Source organism: Pithys albifrons, chromosome Z, assembly GCF_047495875.1.
Source record: "Pithys albifrons albifrons isolate INPA30051 chromosome Z, PitAlb_v1, whole genome shotgun sequence".
In the NCBI taxonomy this organism is placed as follows: domain Eukaryota; kingdom Metazoa; phylum Chordata; class Aves; order Passeriformes; family Thamnophilidae; genus Pithys; species Pithys albifrons.
This window is the reverse complement of record NC_092497.1, coordinates 78,430,659-78,450,555: the sequence shown is the minus strand read 5'-3', so window position 1 is coordinate 78,450,555 and position 19,897 is coordinate 78,430,659. Positions and strand designations below refer to the sequence as shown.

Below are 19,897 nucleotides of genomic sequence, written 5' to 3'. Positions count from 1 at the left end.
GACTGCAGTCTCTAGAGTATACAGAAGAAAACTTCTTACATGGCCCATTTCTATGTCTGCTCCCCCTTTTCTCAGCAACCGCTGCTCTGCAACGTTCTCTCTGCTTCTCTACGCTAAATTCCAGCAATGACTTTCTGTCACACATTTCTGTTTCTGGGAAGGTATATAATCTTTCCCCCATGTGGAGCAAGACACTGTTTTAGACAGATGGTACTTGAAAACTATGAGCTTAGTTTTGACCATACTCTAAAAGGTTGCTTACTCTCTGTGATGGATACTAGCTACTGTTTTTGATGGATAGAATATAAGAAATAGAAGTAGCTTGTAAAAACACACCACTTAAAAGGGTGGATGGGACTAAAGTCACAGGAGAGGATTTGTTTCTGCAGCTTTACTTGAAAAGAAAGTAAGATATTTAAAATTTGTCAGAAATATAAAATAATTTTAACCAAAGTTACTTTAATTTTATTTGCAGTGCATGGAGTTCTATTTGCTGTGCTATGGACACTGAATTTATTCTAGACTTCTGAAATCTTACAAAAGAAACAACATGCCAGTTTTTTCTGTTCTTTGTCAAGTCAACATCATAAAGAAAACATTGAAATAAATAAATAAATGAGTAAACATTGTTTTCTTACCTGTCCCTAATGCCACATAAATCTATCTGAAGGTCACTGAAATTGCCAAAACCATTTTGCTGAACTGAGATCATATCTACTGCTTTATTACCAATGGAAATGAGTTGCATGCATCCTTGAAAACCACCAAATGAAGTATTACATTCAGAAACATTTCCACTTCTAGGACAGCCTGAAAGAAGAATAAAAACTGGAGCTGAAAAGAAATATTTTATTGAAAAAGTCACATATTCCAAAAGTAGACTTAACTTTAACAATCTTCACATGTTTTAAACTGAGAAGCCATGATTTCCTCTGATTAGGCAGGATGGCATTGACTATAAAGAAATACTTCTCTGCAGTCTTACTGTTTTTAAAGCATATGCAAAAACATCATTAACAATTTTGGTAAAGGATAACCTACAGAAAAGTTCCAAAACAATAAAAGGAATCAAGGTGTGAACGGAGAATTTAGTCACAAAATCTTAAGAGTACAATACAAAAATCACATGATTTGAACAAGTTTTAAGTCACAACTGAATTCAAATAAGGCAAAAAATAGTAAAAGTACAGTGATTTTATTTTGGCAACTATCAAGAAGATTTTGTATAGTAGTGAAGACAATTGATGCAGATTATCAGTGGCTCAACTATCAGAGATGCTCCATTGGACTTGCTGCTGATGGACATGGGAGATATAGTTGAAAATATCAAGGGTGGTTCTTGATTATAGCAAATACGAGGCTGCAGAGTTCATGAAACACAGAGAAGAGAGCAAGAAAAAAACCAAAAAACAGAAACACAACCTTGGATTTCAGAAGAGTCAAAGTTGACCTGTTCAGGACCTGTTTTGAGGATAGCATTAGAAATTGCCTTGGAGAGTAAGAAGGCTGGATAGTTTTCAACCAAAAGCTCTTTAGAGCATAAGAAAAGTCCATGATTATATCAAAATTGTTAAGCAAATGTGTTTTAAGGCCTGCAAACATAAGCACGGAGCTCCTGAGTGACTGCAAATATAAAAAGAAATGTGGCTGCAGGGACATGCAACTTGGAGGGGAATACAAAGATCTTATCTGCATGTCTAGGAATGCAGTTACAAAATCAAGCAGACTAAAAATTTATCCAGGAAGTTTCAGTGCAACCAAAAGGTCTGTGTAGGTACAACAACAGCGAAAAGAAGGCTAAGAAGATAATGGATGCACTGCTCTATGGGACAGGGGACCTAGTGACAAAGGTCTGGTGAAGAACTGTTTTCTCCAAGGCCTCTTTATTTTTCACTAATGAAACCGATTCTTAGGCTTCCCATGTCCTAGCAGAGTATGAAAAAAATGCAGTACCCACAATAAAGGAAGAATCAGCCAAGGGTAGTTCTGCAGCATTGCAGAAGCTGGTCGATGCCATTTCAATAATTGCCATTGTGTTGTGAATTCATTAACATTTTAGTTCTCAAAAGGTCTTGGCAATTTACTGGTCTTGTTGGTGACTGGCAAAGGCAGAAGTTTCACCCACTTTTAAGAAACTAGAGAACAGATAGTCCTGCTGCAGGCCCTGGCACATTGACAGAGCAAAGCCTCTTAGAAACCATTTCTCAATACGTAAAGGACAAGAACATCACTGGCTAACTTTAGCTTCAAGTCTAGATCATGCCTGAACAAGGTCTTTGTTTTCTGAAGTGACAAGCACTATAGACAAAGGACAGCACCAAGGATTGCATGTCTTGACTTTAGCAACAACTCTAAGACTTTACTATGATCTCCCTACCACTAGATTCACTACATAGGCATGGGATAAGTAGACAATTGATGAGGCAAAATCCAGATTATTATCAGCTAACAGAAGGTTCTTCAGAGGTCAGTAGTGACATCTACACTGTTTAATGTCTTCGTTAGTGACATTGATGATGAGACCAAGTGAACTTTCCACAAGTCTGGAACCAAATTAGGGGCAGGGAACAAATGCTGGAGAGCAGGACTATAACTCAGAGGGACCTGGGAAGGCTGGAAAAATAAGCTGAGAGGAGTGTCATGAAATTCAGTAACGAGATTGATCAAAGCTTTAATCTTAGGTGGAACAAGTCCACGTAACTTTCTAAGCCAGATAATAACTATTCAGAGAGAGGCCTGCAGTGGACCATGAGCCAGGAACATGCCCTTGGAGCACAGAAGGCCAATGGCATTCTGGGATGTATTATCAAGAGCACATCTAGCAAATCTTTGTCAGAGGTCCTTCTACATGGAGTGCTGTAGTTCTGGACAGCTTGGTACCGGAAAGGCATCAGTGTCCCAGAGTGAGGCCGTGGAGACCTATAAGCTGAAAGTAATTATGAGGAGAGGCTGAGAGATCTGAGGGTGAGAGATCTGAGCCTGCTCAGTCTTAAGACAAGAAGATAAAGCTATCTTATAAGATGACACAGAGAGGATGGAGCTGGTGCAAGACTACTTCCGGAAGTGTACGGTGATGAGACAAGAGGCAAAGCACAAAACTAAAACCTGGTAAATTCAGACCAAGCATCAGCAACGATTGTTTTCACTGTGAGGGTGGTCAATATGAGAACAGTTTGACCAGAGAAGTCATGAGATTTCCATCCCTGGAGCTGTTCAAGGCTTGACTGGTCACAGCCCTATACATCTTGATCTAATCAGACTTGTTTAGAACAGAGTGTTACAATAAATACAATCTGATTGTTCAACTCAACCTTTGCAGAACAGCCCATTAGAATCTAATATCGTGGTTTATCTGTTGTCTTACTGACCCTGAAATGCCTTGTTCACTGATTGCAAATTAATGGAAGTTATTAATTAATCAATAAATTGCTTTGATCCTGATTTGATTTAAACCATGTCCATTGAGCCCTTTTTCCCTGTGGCAGCTAAACATTTCAGTGCAAATACTTAAATGGTTTTTATTTTGGCTTTTGTGCAAGGGGTAATACTGCTTCTGGAATGATGCACAAGAGTCATCCTTTAATCTTAGTCAAACAATACTGTGTTCTGGTTCACAGCATTTGAAGACCTTGTTTCATTATGTTAGGAAGTACTGAGTTTTAAGACACTTCTCTATTCCATAGAGGTAATGGGTACTTTTGAAGCCCTGTAAAGACAGTGCAGAGGTTCATGAAACTAGAAAGCAAAAGGACAGTAGAAACTAGTAACTATACTCAAACAAGTGCACAACAACATATATTGTATAGATATGTTTTTGAGAAATATAAATTAGAAAATGAACTAAAACTAACATTTAACAAGTTAATAAATTTTCAGCATGTTTTACTCTGTTGAGGAATCAAACTGTTCAAATTTGTCATCAGCTTTCAACAGGAAAATGTTTAACTAATTGAGATATTGCTTTAAGAACAACAAATCTGTGGACTTAAAAAAGTCCAAACAGGAACACATAAAGTTTTCAGCACCACACACAGTTAGAGAAATCAAATACAGTTCTGACCATATGCTTTACAGCATTCTACAATTGAACAGTAACATAAATTCTGTCATTTATGGTGAAAAATGTAATGCCCATTTGAGAATGAGGTACTTCCAGTGGAGTTCATATTTTCTGAAAAATAAATAAAAATGGCCAGAGAAAGCACAAAAAAGATTATATCTTTTATAATTAAGTATTTTACAAAATTGTCTTTCAGATTTTTTTTTGGTGTCTCTTTTTAAAAATTTGTCTTATAATTCTGTTAGAGAAAAGACAATACAATTAATTATATGAAATTGTGTTTCCTTACAATTATAGCTTGGTTATTAAAGATAAGAAGAAATTATTTAATCATGAAATTTACAATATGTTTTTACTGCAGTATTAAATAATTTCATCTTCTCACATAGTTGAAATGATTTATTATTCCAAGAACTGAGGGAGGTTGTACATCCTTAATGATAGAATGACTAGAAATTGTGTTGACATAATACTAAACTATTTTCATGTTTATTACACATTTTCCTAGTTAAGCACACATATTTTCTTGCATACTTTGTATTCATTAAAGCATGTAAACTAATCATTATGTCCCCAGGACATCTCTCCTGGAAGGCTGATACTCATTTTTTAACAACCACCACACTGAAGTGTGGTAAATATTCATATAAGCTGAGAAAGAAAGTCAAAATGCATTCTCTTCATTTTGGTATATAACACAAGTGGTATACAGCACAACATTTTAATAAACAATTTTCTAAAATCAGAAACCCCACTACTAGGACTCCCTAACTTTGTATAACATGTACATACTGCTCATTTCAGCATAAGGGTGAAATCAGGGAATCTGAGGGTTATGTAGCCCATTATTATTTTCAGCATTCTTGGAATCAAAAGAGACAAATAAGAATGTCTTTGTACAACTTAATTGAATATGGTGCTTTTTTGTAACTGCCCACATCATTTCTGATCTGTTCACCTGTGTTATCAAGCCTGAAATGGTGAAAATCACCCAATCAGAGGGAACCTGAAACAACATAGAAGGATCTATTCAAGACTAATATTCTGCATCTTTCTCTCATTATGAGCAAAGACAAGGGGTATCTTTACTAGAGAAGGGTAGATGCCAGATGTGAAAAGTCATGAGGATGCTCATGTTTCTGTATTTAGAGTCTGTTTGTCAGCATAAAATTTATTTAAAACCTATTGTTTCAAGGGAGGTGATCTGTGGACAATGACTTAGTCCATACTCATCTAGGGGTTTGTATATATTCCTCACTTTTCTCAGAAATTTGAGATTTGTTAATAAATAGTTCAATCCTTGATACTTAAACTACTAAGACATGAAACATCAGTCTAGTGTTGAATAAAGCACTGAGATGCTATTTATCAATGTTATTATGTAGTCCATTCCCAACAGAATTATGTGCAACCACCTGCTCAGCTCTGTCAATTACAATACTTGTCATTAATGACAAAAACACTAGATGACAGATGATTGTAAATATTAACAGGCAAATGAAGATATCTAAGTGCATTTTTTACGCACAAATTATATTCTTCAAACATAGAGAAGTTGTGTCATTGTGGTAAAAAAAAAAAAAAGAGAAACGAGTGTATCATATAAAGAGGATATTTGCCAAGTGAGTAAGCATTCACTTCAGACGAAAACTTGAAGTAATCCCAGTGCAAGATTCTCAAAAAATTTCATTTAGCCAAACAGTAGGTCTGTAACGAGAAACTTTTGTGTGTCTGTTTGATTGCCAGTCAGGCTATATTCAATTATCAGATTATGATGCAAGCTATGATGATCTAAAGTGATCAAGGGTTTAAGGTAGTGATTTATTCTAGCCAACACAATGAAATTTTAAGGATGCAGAAAGTCACAACACCATAACAGCATCTGAAAACCAGATCCTTTGAGAGATAACCAAGCAAAGCAAAGAAGATTTGAGGTAAGCCAAAAAATTTTTGTCATTTGATCAGATATGTCAGGAAAAAATCATGTTTAACTACTGGATATTGCTAACACAAATAAGCAATATATTTCACCTCCAAAGTAGAAAACATCTCCTGAATAAATTTGCAGAGGTATAGAGGCATGAGCCAACGAAGTCACATCACCGTCCACTATTACACTGACACGGTTCCTTTTCACAGAGAAAGATACAGAATGCCACTGGCCATTATTTAATCCAGTACCTGGAAATAAAATTAAAAAAAAAATTGGAAACTTGCATTATTTGTTATACTATTTAAATGTGACAGTCTTGAAACAAGGAGGGACTGGTAGAGCAGGGATAGCCCATATAAAATCTCCAAGTGAAAGTGAAATGAAAAAAAATTAATAAGGACAAAAGTATTTCTGTGAATAAGACTTACTTTCATAATGACCCTAATTATCTGTAATACATCCATTTAATGACTACGAAAAGTATCTACCCTAAGGAGGGTATCATTGTACTGGCTGATACAATATTTTATACACAATACAAATTTTTATGGCACTGTTACAAAGGATTTCTTCATCTTCTAAAATAAAAAGTTTCATTATATTATAAGACAGTAAAGCAGCAAAATCCTGTAGATGCTAAAAGCTTCAGTAACCATCATGTTAGGGTCATAAGATAATTTTTCTTTCAGCTGTCTCTTTTACTGGAAATGTATAGGAAAATATTCTGGGAGTTTGGCCTCTAACACAAATTTACATTACCTCTGGCTGTGGAGGTGTAAGGCACCAAAGAGCAATACACCTGTAGCCCTGATTCTGGAAAGCACTTATGTGTACATAATTAAATAAATTCTATAGAGTATGTAACCACATTATTTATTATCTTTAACAAGTGCTTTAAGTCAATCATATGCTTGAGCATTCTTCAGAATAGAGATATTTCTTTCAGTGAAGAACAAAGAATACAACCTTCAAACTATGCTAAGTCCTTTCTTGACTGCAGAGTACCTATGATATGTGATCTGTGGTTTTCCACTCCTCCCTGGAATATGTTGTAGATATGCTACAGAAACAGTTCATCAGTTAAGAGACTCATCAAACAGATGGAAAGGAAATAAAAAAGAGAAAGATGAGAAGATTCAAAGAGCTAACTTCCAGCATAACTAAGATCCATAGATTGTTAATTATCAGAATCTAAATACAAGATCATCATACAATCAAGAGATAAACCCTAGAAGCGCATTATAAATGCAGATAGACTACCACCTGAATAATATCAGTAATGCAATTAAGACAGTATTAGTCCTCTACACATTTTCTGTATTTTTTTTCTTACTTCAATCAGTGTATTTTTGAGGGAACACATAAAGAGAAACCTTAAACAATTTGCTTTATCCCCAGCATCCCAGAGGTGCTTCGAGTGAATGATGTTTTCCTCAGTCACATCTCTTCAATACACTATTTTTCTCTTTAGAAATCAAGGAATCATAGAATCATATAGCATTTTGTTCTGGAAGTGACCTTTAAAAATTTAGTCCAATCTCCCTGCTCTTTGAAGGGACTTCTTTTACTGGATCAGCTTGCTCAAAATCCCCTACAACATCACCTTTAACATTTCCAGAAGTGGAAATGTTATGAACATTTAAATCTAACCTTTTCCAGTTTAAAAATGTTACCTTTAGTCCTACCACTACAGAATCTTGGCAAGAGAAAAAATCAAAACAAACCAAAACAAAAAGAACAAAAAACAACCTAAAAACCTAGGTCTCCATTCTTATTTTAGACCTTCTTTTAAGTATTGAAAGGTGCTAAAGCTTTCATTTCTTCAGGCTGAAAAGCGCCATCTCTCTCAGTTTGTTCTCATGGGAGGATTTTCCAGCCCTTTGATTATTTTCATGGTCCTCCTCTGGTCTCACTCTAGCGGGACCATATTTTCCTTGTGTTGGGGACCCCAGAGCTGCATGCTGAAAAATTAATTATGTGAATTTTGCACATTTTGGTTTGGTTATTGTAGTTCACCATACTGACCTATGATACGATATTGGAATGGATATTTTATCTCCTCTTCATACTGGCTGGCATGATTAGAGATACCAATGTTCATCTAGCTCAATGTCAGACTCTGCAAAAGTCCCTTTTATTAAGTCTGGGAACTGAGGGATGCCATTGTGGGAGCAAAATGCATCTGGAGAAAACAGCTCATTATAGCCCTTGAATTGAGAAGCTTGATTAATTCACATTTGCGTGTGTTGAGCCATGAAGTGGTACAATCTCTAAATGGTGGAGGCAAAGGGTCTACTAACATTTACATTCTGTCTGAAAATTATACTGTAGGGTGCTTTGCCAGAAACAAAGGGGGAAAGCAGCAATTAATTGTTTTAGTATAAAATAAGGTGGCTATTAAACAAGATATCAATTTATTTTCATTAGTTGCATAATTTTAAATCTAAGTATTAAAATAGGTCTACAGGATCACTTGCAGAACAATGACATCCAACCTTAGAAATACATACACAAAGATAAAGTGTATATGTCTTACTAGGACAGAAGTGAGAAATAAGCAAAACAAAAAAAACAAACAAAACCCCCACAAACCAAACCAAACAACAACAAAAAAACCCAAACCAAAACCTTCAAAGTAATTTACAGATTAGAGTGAAGTATAGCCACCAAATGCAATGACTGTAAACATCACTTAATTAAAAGCTGCATAGAAATGAAAATCTGGGTAGAAATAGAAGCTCATACAAGAAACCGAGTAATAAAATGTAACATTTACACATGCTGTAATTCAATTTGGTCTCATCATTCAACACAAATTAACTTTGTGTTGATTTCTTTTTTTTAATCCGTTATTTCTTTGTGAATACTGGAGGACCAAAAGAGGCTACAAAGGGAAGTTATTAAACAACTCTTCTGTAAAAGAAGGACACGGTTTATTATAACTTAATTACTTGGGAATTAATATGCCATTCTCCTCAGTTTCATATGGTTGAATAAATTCTTAAAACGCACAAGATAATGAATTTAAGAACTGTGCACAAGGACACATGCTCTGATTTAATTATGAAATATTACATGTGTGTGTGTGTGTGTGTGTGTGTGTGAAAGTCAGGTCATAAGTCCTTGCCTGCAGGGAAGCAAACCTGTCCAGCCATCCATAATTTAATTACTCAATCTCTAAATGCAGACTTGAATTGCTTCAATGAGTGCTAAAATAAACACTTCAAAAACACAAGGAAAAGTTCCCCATATGGTTTTGTTAGATAAATTCCTTCTCAGAAAAGGAAATGATTTTGCAGTAGTTTTTGCCTTCATAACGACAAACACAATTCCTGCTGTTAGACTTCATGAACAGTAAGCTTAACCTAGCATGAGAACATTAAATTCTGTCTCAGCATAGAATGTCGAGATTTATTTTGGGTGCTTAAGCTAATATTTTATGTATTGTGTCGCAGCTTTGAAATTCAATAAATTACCTCTTTCTGCAACAGAAACTGCTAAAAGGGCCACCACCTTCAGCTGGTGTGTTAAAATGACAATGCATGGCAGTAGTTTCTTTAACATACATCACCTAATTGAAAAGCAAGTGAAACAGCTCCTAAAAAGCTAAATTCATTACTGTTCACTACCTACCACTAACATTCTGACTAAGGAATCGACATTTTCAAATGGTAAGCCTAGGGAAATGATACTCTTTATGCATCAGTTATTGTAGACTATAAAAATACCAGAGCTGATCCTATTACCACAAGAACAGGATCAAAGTATTCATGCAAATTTCTACATTATTTGTGGTCATTACTAGCTTGTAGTCATTTTCTGAGTTAAAATAATCAAGTATTTAAAATGTTACGTCTGTAGAAACATAATGAACTTCAGAGTTTAGTTTAACTTTTATTTTTTTCTTTCTTTCCCTCTCCACCTTAAGGGAATTTTCATTTTGTAAGAGGAATTGAAGTAAGGAATCAATCTAAAAGAAACAGGGGCATGGAACTAAGATTAAGAAGACCTCGTTTGCAAATCCTGTGGCTGTTCTCTGCTCTGCTTGGTTCTGCTTTTCTGTCTTTGTTTGCCTTAAACTGACTAACATGTTTGTAAACATTTTAGATCAGTGATTCTTTCTTATGTTTGTCCTTATTGTAACTAGTTTTGGATTTTCTTACTTGTTTTTCACCTGTTCATTCAGTTTACTCATTACGTAACTGGAACTGAATTGGCTTCTTTTCCACTGATAATATTACGTTTTTTGAAAATGAAATGAGAAATTTATGCTTGTGTACAGGTCAAAATAAATCTAAGGTGCACTGATGTTTTGTATCATAAATGCTTTTTTGTTGCATCCAAATTCACCTTTTTTTCTATGATATATTCCTCCAACTAGTGGACTCTAGTCATCTTCATCCATATAGAAACCACTCCAATCCTAGACAAATTTCCTCATTTTCTTACATTCTTTGTGATCACACTTACCCACCTAATCTCTATTGCACTGGCTTTCCTTTCTGAGAACTCATTCTGGAATGAACATTTTATCCATCTACAAGTAAAGGGCATTCAAGTTTTTTTGCATAAAGTATGAGAAACTCTAAGATGGCTCATGGAATGTCAGAGAATTGTGTACTACTGATGAAATGCTGCTAGGTGAAGGGGTGATATTATCACACAGTGATGTTACTGATTCTCAATAATTTTTTAAAAGTCTTGGAAGATGGAGATGACATCAGCTCTGCTGTGCTCTCCTGTTTCATGAGGCATAGAGGTTACTGGCTGGGCCAGCGGTCTTGTTCTCACACCAAGTGCTAACAGCACCCAGAAAAACTGAGAAGACTCTGCAAGAGAGTTAGTTCCATTACTCCAAAGCTGAGTGAAAGCTGGGACTTGGTTCTCAGAATACCATTTGGATATTCTCTAACATCACTGTACATGAGCTGTACATATCATATGCACATTAAGCTGAGGACTCAATTTTTCAGCCTATATTATTGCAAGCAATTTCTACTCATTTATGGGAAAAAATATATGTGAGAAAAGAAAGCATTTACAAATAATTTCTTTAAAAATTCACATAAGTAAAGCATAGATGCACACATACTAGTCATAAAAACAAGTCAAGAGTGTAAGTACTAATTTAAATGAATTTTCATCAAGCTATTTTTTTAAGCATAGGAATCTTGGATTTTTTTATTTCATTTCTGTTACCTGCAGTGATGTCACTCAGTATTCTTCCTGGCTTATGAAGATTGATTTTAACTTTCCCATCACTCAGATATAAGAGGAAACCACCCGAAGACTTGTGTAGTTTACTGGACAATAGAAGTCCATCCTTGTTCCAAGTACGAAACTGGAAACTGACAAATACTTCATCTTGCCCTGACGTGCCTGGCAGTGCCAGATAACTGTTGGTGCTGAGAAATGTAACAGGAACCACTTGTGGCTCTAAACATGAGAAGGACGTGTTGCCCTAGAAAGAAATGAAACAAATACGGCATTGGGAAGACTCATGAAAATTTCTCTGTGAAAACCACAGGGTTTCAAAACATGGTGAATGATATTTAAATGTATTATCTAAAAATCAAATATGAACATCATCAATTTGACAAATGTTTACATAGATGTTTGACTAGAATAGATTTATCTGCCTTTCTTTATTCCTAAATTATGTGGTTGATCTAGTGATACATCAGGAGTTAGACAGACCTGCCTTGTTTCTAGTTTAGCTCAGCCTCAGGAAGCATTAGGGACTCAACAAACTTCTGAAAGTCAGAAAAAATGCCACAAAACACATGTAAATACTTACATGTAGAGAAAAATATTGAGCTTGGAACTAATTGCTTAAATTTAAGAAAAATACATTTTGCCAGACCAAGAAGTAGCTTTTTCCAATTAATGTAGGTACAATAACTCCAATATTTGTTTTTACAAACTGAAAAATTCCACACAGAAGCTCTTGCTACTTACAAATGTGAAACACATACTTCATAAACCAGGGGCAAACATGTTTTCAAGCAGGCCCATATGGACTGGATTGAGCTGGATTTAGGCAACTAGCTTTTATTCTGTGCTACTGAAAACACTGGTTCTTAGGTAAATTGGTGCTTGAGCCCATTGAGAAACTCTGAGATTAACCTGCATCTCTGCTTATACTGACTGATGCAGACAAGAAGTCTGGGATGGAAATAATTAATTTTTTGCAGCTGGTGTCAGTTAATACTTTATGGTACTTGATAAAAATACAATATGAACTTTGTTCTAATAACTTGCTGGCACCATTTGAATTATATTTTGTTCTGTACAAAAGATGTAATAATAATTAATGCCCTTGGAATTTAAAATGTACTTAACTTCTATTCAGCAAAAAGAGGTTTTAAACTTTTGATAATATATAAAACTTTAACCACTTAGTAAAGTTATAAAATCAATTTAAGAATAAATACTCACTGGTCCCTGGCATGACAAGATATTAAAGTTTATCTGTTTTCATTTTCCTCAAGGACAATATATAAATAAGTAAAAGCTTTGTCTTACGAGCTCAGCTGTGAGAAATGAACGGTTGACTGAACTGATCCTTCGTGAAAAGGTAGTCAGCAGATTAATTAACCTGTTAACACTAAAAGCAGGCCATTTGCAGATTCCCCAAGAAAAACATGTGTTTAACAAGGCTTCTGTGGTAACATAGCTACTTCCTGGAACATTTATATTATAAAATATCCCCTAAATAATTTTAGAAGTAGCACAACAATTTAAAACATTGAAGATGAAGAAAATGATAGTTTGTATTACAAATTACTTCATAGCTCCCCTTTCACCAGTCCACACAGAGCCTATTATAACTGCCAGTTCCCCAGCATCCATCAGCATCATGGACAGAATATTATACAGAGGTACCAGCTTAGTTAATTTTGAGACATTTCAGGTGAGTTTCACATCAAAAGAGGTGCCTGTAATCCATTTTCTCTAGGATATAAAACCAAATCTTGTTGTTCACATTCAGAACTGCAATTCAAGTCAAAATATATGGTTCTTGAAAGCACTTAATATTTTGTTAATTGTTTTGAGCTGACTCCTATGATATCTCAGCATTTCCCACTACTAAATAAATAAATATTGCTAATGGAGATGACACTAATACTACTGGGAAAAAAACCAACCAACCAAAAGAAAAACAACCCCAAAACCAACAACAAAGGACAAAGTCAAATTTCTAGAAAACCTTCTGTAACACAGAAGAAAGTTAGTTTGATATTGGAACTGATTGTCTAAAAGGTAAGGATTTAGATAATATAACTGTTGGCCATGTCACAAGAAACGCATGAAATCCAGCAACATAAACTACAGTTCTTCAGGCAAAGGACAGTTTAAATTGACAAACAGAACTTATCTGCCAAAATTATAATACTCTGGTCAAAGAAAAGTGAATCAGCGATAGAAGATTTAAAATGTACTGTTGGTGTACTTATTTAGGTACAGGTTCTTATTACTCTGGTACAAAGTCAGAGATTTGATGGCTTTAGATACATCCTATTTTGTTCATAGACTTTTGTATAAGCACAGCACAACAGTGTAGTATCAGACACATCTAAGTACCAGCTAAACACCTGAAGAACCAAATGAATCGTGCATTTTCTACTGGGTGAGTCTATACAGCAGTAAATGAACCATAGCCCAACTAGCTGATATTTAATTTTTCTTTCCTTACATAATATAGATTTCACTAGATGTGTGTGTTAACAGGTTTGATGTAAAAGTGGTTGTGATATTTTTCTCTATTTTACTTATTTATTCCTTCTTAACTATGAATCTCTTACCAGAAAGTAGATCTGAGATTTATGCCTCCTGGCCAGGTCAATAATGTTCACTTCATTATAATAAATATTTTCAAAACACCCATGAAAGTTCCTGCGTGATAATGTCCCTGATTTTCCAGGCACTGGGATCCCTCCAAAGCTGAGCTTAGAAAGAGAAGAGAAATCAATGATACTATTAAGTAATTCTCTACAGAAAAAAGTTGACTACAATCAATGTAAGAGCAGAAGTCAAAGACTGGCCAATAGTGAGTAAGATTCTTGGCTATTTCATCGTATCATATCTACATATAAAAAGAACAAGCTATGAAAAACTTAGGCTATATCAAGTCATATATATGTACTACATTATTCTGAAATATTGGAGTTTGTTTTTTTTTAAACTTCTGAGGATGTCTCTTGACAGTGGCTTAGATCAGTTTTCAGGTTCCATTACAGCTTAAACACCAAGGATAAGAAGGAGAAGGCCAAGTACATGCAGACTAAGCAGGACAGTGTGAAAAAGGAGGAGAAAATTAGCAACAATTCTTTAGGAAATTTGAGCCTGACTTCTCCACTGTATGCACATCATAATTACCATAACAGAGAACAACAGTGCATCAAATTAAATTATTCTAGGGGAGATTCAATACAAATGAAAGGAGGTACTTCTTCAAATTCAAAATGCCTAGGCTGTGCAGTTCCTTGACATGGTGCTGTAGGATTACTTAACTTCAAAGAGAGATTGGAAGATTTAATAAAAATAAAAATCCATTGAGAGCTAATCAGTTCAAGAATATCCCTCTGTCTAAATAAGTCCCAGAGGCAGAAGCTGCTAGAAAGCAGTAAATTATTTTAGAAAATCACTGCCACAAAGGTGACCGCAGTTATGCTCCAGTCAATGTTTCTCCTCTTGGACACCATCAGAAAGACGATGCCATTGTAGGTGAACTTCTGAGCTCACCAATTTCAAAGCTATTCTGGATAACATAGAATAGAAGGTCAGTTTAAACTATTCATGTTTTAATTTTGAAATCTTACTCAATTTTAAAAATAATTTTACTAAATAAAACCCCCAAATCAAATATATCTTATATTAAATTATTAAGTTGAGAAATTTTTATAGTGAGAAATGCAATACTAAATACAGTATTTTGTTCTTTTTTGAAAGTTTTTTATGTTTTGCTTTTTTTTATGTGTGCAAAAAAAACTTTATAGCATGTGGAAGAGATGAAAATTTAATTCACAATACTGATTTATTTAGTGCAAGATATCCATTTGCCAACCAGTTGTTTTCTCTGGTTTGGGGGTTTCTTTAATTAGTGTGATCCTCCAAACTTTGTTACTATGATTTATAATCAGAAATTCTAAGTAGATGTTTTTGAAATGGGATACTGCAGACATGGAACAGCATGAAACCTTACTCTAAATTGCTTAAAAAAATGGAATGAGTACAATAAATTCTGCAGGTTCCAGACACTCTGCTGTATCATTCATTGTTCCATCCAACAAATAGGATATGGGCAAATATAAAGCAGCCAGTCAGCAAATTATAACTGTGAAATATTGGTATTTTTAAACATACATGGCAAAATGTCACAGCAAATTACATCTACCATTTCATTACATCTATTCATTTCATGAATATAACATTTGTTTAAGCAAGATTTTTTCACAGTATATTTTTCAGATCTAACAGAGATTTAAGTCTTAATATAAATATTCTAAAAGGGTTGTATGGTCATTTATTGTAATTTTCATCAAACTTTATATTCATAACATTAATATTAATAAAATAATAACCGAGTTGGGTCTCAGTCATTATGTTTACATACTGTTTATCACATTCACAGCTCTACTGAAACAACAATAATTGAAATAACACATTCTGGGATGAAAAAGATAATATTTTGAAAATACTGAGTTGCTGCTCTAGTGGAGGATTAGTACTCTAGAAAAATCTCTTTTTTCTTTGATTCATTCCTTTAGGTGACAGAAAATCCCTAAAGTCTCAAGCACTACAAACTTCCGGAAGTTCTGTCTCCTGTTTCACTTGCATAACAAAGGTCATAAATGTTATATAGAAAAGGTAATTTTCACACCTTGTAATCAAGGTCCATATAACTGAATTCTCCTTTGGCATGAAAATGATGAGTATGTTTATCCACTGTAAAGTTTACTTGATTGTTAAAGTGCTCAATGAGAAGAGAATGCCAGTGTTGATCATCCAAAAGGCTGCCCAGCGTAATATTAATTTGGGCATTAGAAGGATGAGTTTTAGTATCACCTTGAAAGAAGAAAAGTAAAAACTATTAATTTCACTAAAAATATAATTATTCAAATATATACTGCTAGTTTAACATACTCTATACATTAAAATCCACTTAACAGTATAGAAGGAGTGTTAGTGAAATAACAATTGATAACTAGGTTAGTTTTATGAGTCTGTAGCTGTTACCTAAATTAATGAGTAGGGACAGCTTTCCTTGAGTTAATTCCAGGGTAATGTGGTCTCCATTTTTTCCTTCTCTGTGGAGAAGAATTCCATCACTTTGCATTGTCTTAAACTTCAGAGAAATCACATCTTTCAGTGCATTCATGAGTTTTTGATTTAATGTGTAAATGAGACAACTTTTTCCATCAAAGCCAACCACCTCTGACCCTAGAAGTAAAGAAATGAAAGATAATGTATGTCAAAAATAAACAGTTGCATGTTACTTGAATATGATATGAAGTCTCACCACTAAAATCTCTAGATTCACTGGTGCCCAGTAAATTGTAGCTTATTTTCTTCCCCATATATTAATACTGTCCTGCTTTAATGATGATGCTATAACTAGATAATCAAGGTGAGAAGAGGTCTGGGTTCTACTCAAATCTAGTACAATACTCATGTGAGAAAGGTAGGTCTTCCTTGCCTTGGAGCTACAAAGTACTTTGATAATGTCCATTATAGTGACCTGCTGGCAATGCTCTTCACAAGGTAGTCCAGGCTGATGTTGACCTTCTGTGGGGAAAGGGAAAGGGAAAGGGAAAGAGAAAGAGAAAAAAAGGGAAAGGGAAAGGGAAAGGGAAAGGGAAAGGGAAAGGGAAAGGGAAAGGGAAAGGGAAAGGGAAAGGGAAAGGGAAAGGGAAAGGGAAAGGGAAAGGGAAAGGGAAAGAGAAAAAAAGGGAAAGGGAAAGGGAAAGAGAAAAAAAGGGAAAGGGAAAGGGAAAGAGAAAAAAAGGGAAAGGGAAAGGGAAAGAGAAAAAAAGGGAAAGGGAAAGGGAAAGAGAAAAAAAGGGAAAGGGAAAGGGAAAGAGAAAAAAAGGGAAAGGGAAAGGGAAAGAGAAAAAAAGGGAAAGGGAAAGGGAAAGAGAAAAAAAGGGAAAGGGAAAGGGAAAGAGAAAAAAAGGGAAAGGGAAAGGGAAAGGGAAAGGGAAAGGGAAAGGGAAAGGGAAAGGGAAAGGGAAAGGGAAAGGGAAAGGGAAAGGGAAAGGGAAAGGGAAAGGGAAAGGGCCAAATGATTTTTTCCCAATAATATAATAGAGCATCTGTCAAAATCAGTACACATTGGACAAGAAGGACACAACAGAACTGGCAACACTATAAAAAGCTCATAGAGTATTCACAGTTCATATGTAAAGAAGAAAAAATAATTACCCTTGAAAAATACATTTGTGAAATGAATGAAGTTTTAAAGGACACTCAATAAAATATGAAGTTATTTTTCAATTGACTGGTTGACTTCTTGCAAGTGAATGGAAGCCCATTATCTATTTACTAATTTTATGTAACCACTAAAATATTTCTCCATATTGTCAGCATGGAAATGAACTGAATTCAAATTAATTATAGTACTTAAAGTTAGTAATTTATATTCAATTTTCAAAAAGCTCATGTCAAGTGAGCACAGCTATGTTTTTAAATATAGTTTCTTGATTTTCTTCCTATCTTGATAATGAAGAATTCATTTACCAAATGTGCAATGAATAATTGTGACATTCTACCTAAATATGAATCCTAGATTGACTATTTCACTTCATTGTGTCATTGAAAGAAAGTGTACAGTAAAAGCATTAATTAATGTTGAACTGAAATAATGAATCTGAATTAGAATAGTTTTAATAAAGACTTCAATAAGACAACTTGCACATTGTTACTTATCTATCAAACCAGCTAAGGGGATACATTCTTAGTAAGCACTGATAACAGTAGGATTTTTTTTTAATTGGGAACTATTCTTCTCATTAGTTATCAGAAGAGCACAAAAAGCATTAACACTGTTTTCCAAAATTTCTAAGTGTAGTCTTCAGCACTAGCTCTTAAGAAGCAAAATCTGCTCTGTGTACATTTGGAAAATAAACAAAATCAAAGCTTCCTTTCCCTCAACTCCGCTGCCCACAATACCATGCATGAATGAAGACTGTGAAAGGGCTGCATATGTTAATCAAAATTCTTGTAACATTTTTACATGTTTTGTCTACATCATCTATGCACTACCTCTAGAAATACATTTAAAAGGTTGTGAGAGAGAGAACTTGAGTATCCTACAGGGTTATAAGGATAAACAGAGCGTGGGCAAATACCCAGGGTGCCATGACATTTTCCTCTCATATTTACCAACTTCTAATATTTGCTGGATTTCAACATCCCACTCCACGCGTTTTCTGTACTCTACTGTTGTATATAAGAAAAGTAAAACAGCTTGTTTTGTCTTATAAACACTGATCTTTTGTTTTCACAATTTACAATGTGTCTTTCTCAAATTAATGTAACCTAAATCCTTAGTATACTGTGAAAATATCTTTGGAAATCATCAAATGCCTCAGAGAACCTGGATATTCTGGAAGCCCCCTCACATGCCATAGAACCAAGAGTCCTAGTGACCCTGAGCAAGAGTTTGAGTTGAAATATCTTTGTTTGAAAAAGTACTTGATTTTTTTTAAATCTTTAAATCAACTGAAATTAATGGTAATGTTCTATAAGGGGAAAAAGCCCTTAAAACAATGCAAAGTGTTTCATCATTACTCCTGTTACGAAGAGGAGATGAAGTCCTTTCTTTGACTGGTGTAACTGTGCTATCAATTTTAAGCATTTTAGCCAAGAAGGAAATGCTCAAAAAGCTTCAATACAGTTAAGTCTTAGTGAACAGTAGAAGAGGGTTTGTGCATCACAGTATCTGCAGCGCTTGTTGTTAAGTAGGCACTACTTAACAATCTATCAATTTTTAATATGCAGTATGCATTTAGTTTCCAGTTATCTTTCTTCTACAATTTTATACATTTGTCATTTTCACATTTATACCTATCTTTTGCACACAATAAATGGGAAGAACTAACAGGCAGAGGCTTAAGACAGATTTTTGGAATGGGGCTGAGCACGGAGTGGTTGTGGTATAGTCACAGCACAAGCAGATTTTGTCAGTCCATATGAAGTAAAGTAGAATATCTGGAGTTATAAAACTTCTTTTTTTCTTTCTTTCTTACATAAAAAAAAGACTGTAGAACAGGAGTTAAAAAACTGAGGAATGTGGTGGAGATAGAAAAGTAAGGAGTGAAAAAAACTAAACACAAAAAATACAGGGGAACTCTTTTAATGTTTCATGTAACTCCGTAAGTGACTACCCTAATTTGACCTTTCTATTCCTTAAATGTTGAGATAAAAATGGAAGCACTTGTCTGTATGCATCTAAAATGTGACAGTACTTGGCCTGGAAAGTTTATAGGAACACAGGAGTGGTGTGTAAAAAAAGTAAAAAAGGAAGCAAAGCTCACAATAATCGGCTTTATCCTACAGACATCTACCATGAATTTTACCAAGCCTCACTGACACTGTAATTAAAGGGGAAACAAAATTTCTGAGCATACTAGGCCAAGTTATTCAGAGCAGGTGTTTGGAAGACAGCAGAGTAGCAAATTTTAAATAGTGCCTGGAAGTATTACATCACCAAGATAGTAATGACTTCTTTAGGGTGCAGCAGGCACACATTTTTTCACCTTCCTGTATTCTTGCAGGTTTAGTGTTAGTTGTGTAATTTGCAACAGATAAGACTGAAGAAATAAATTAGTGCATTTGTGCTTGAATACAGAACATAGTTTACATTCTTGGTGGTAAATGAAAAGAGAGTTGTTTACTCTCAC

At 34.7% G+C, this 19,897-nt stretch overlaps 1 protein-coding gene across 1 annotated transcript in view; it reads right to left on the bottom strand.

Moving 5' to 3' along the window:
* The window catches only part of CNTNAP4 (contactin associated protein family member 4), a 198,582-nt gene that overhangs the window by 53,681 nt on the left and 125,004 nt on the right, over positions 1 to 19,897 (bottom strand). Inside the window, exons 5-10 of the mRNA XM_071580071.1 lie at positions 16,233 to 16,436; positions 15,877 to 16,061; positions 13,799 to 13,942; positions 11,193 to 11,454; positions 6,092 to 6,241; positions 639 to 810 (exon numbers count right to left, since the gene is read on the bottom strand). Of these exons, the coding sequence (XP_071436172.1) occupies positions 639 to 810; positions 6,092 to 6,241; positions 11,193 to 11,454; positions 13,799 to 13,942; positions 15,877 to 16,061; positions 16,233 to 16,436 (1,117 nt within the window). The remainder of the gene's footprint in view (positions 1 to 638; positions 811 to 6,091; positions 6,242 to 11,192; positions 11,455 to 13,798; positions 13,943 to 15,876; positions 16,062 to 16,232; positions 16,437 to 19,897) is intronic.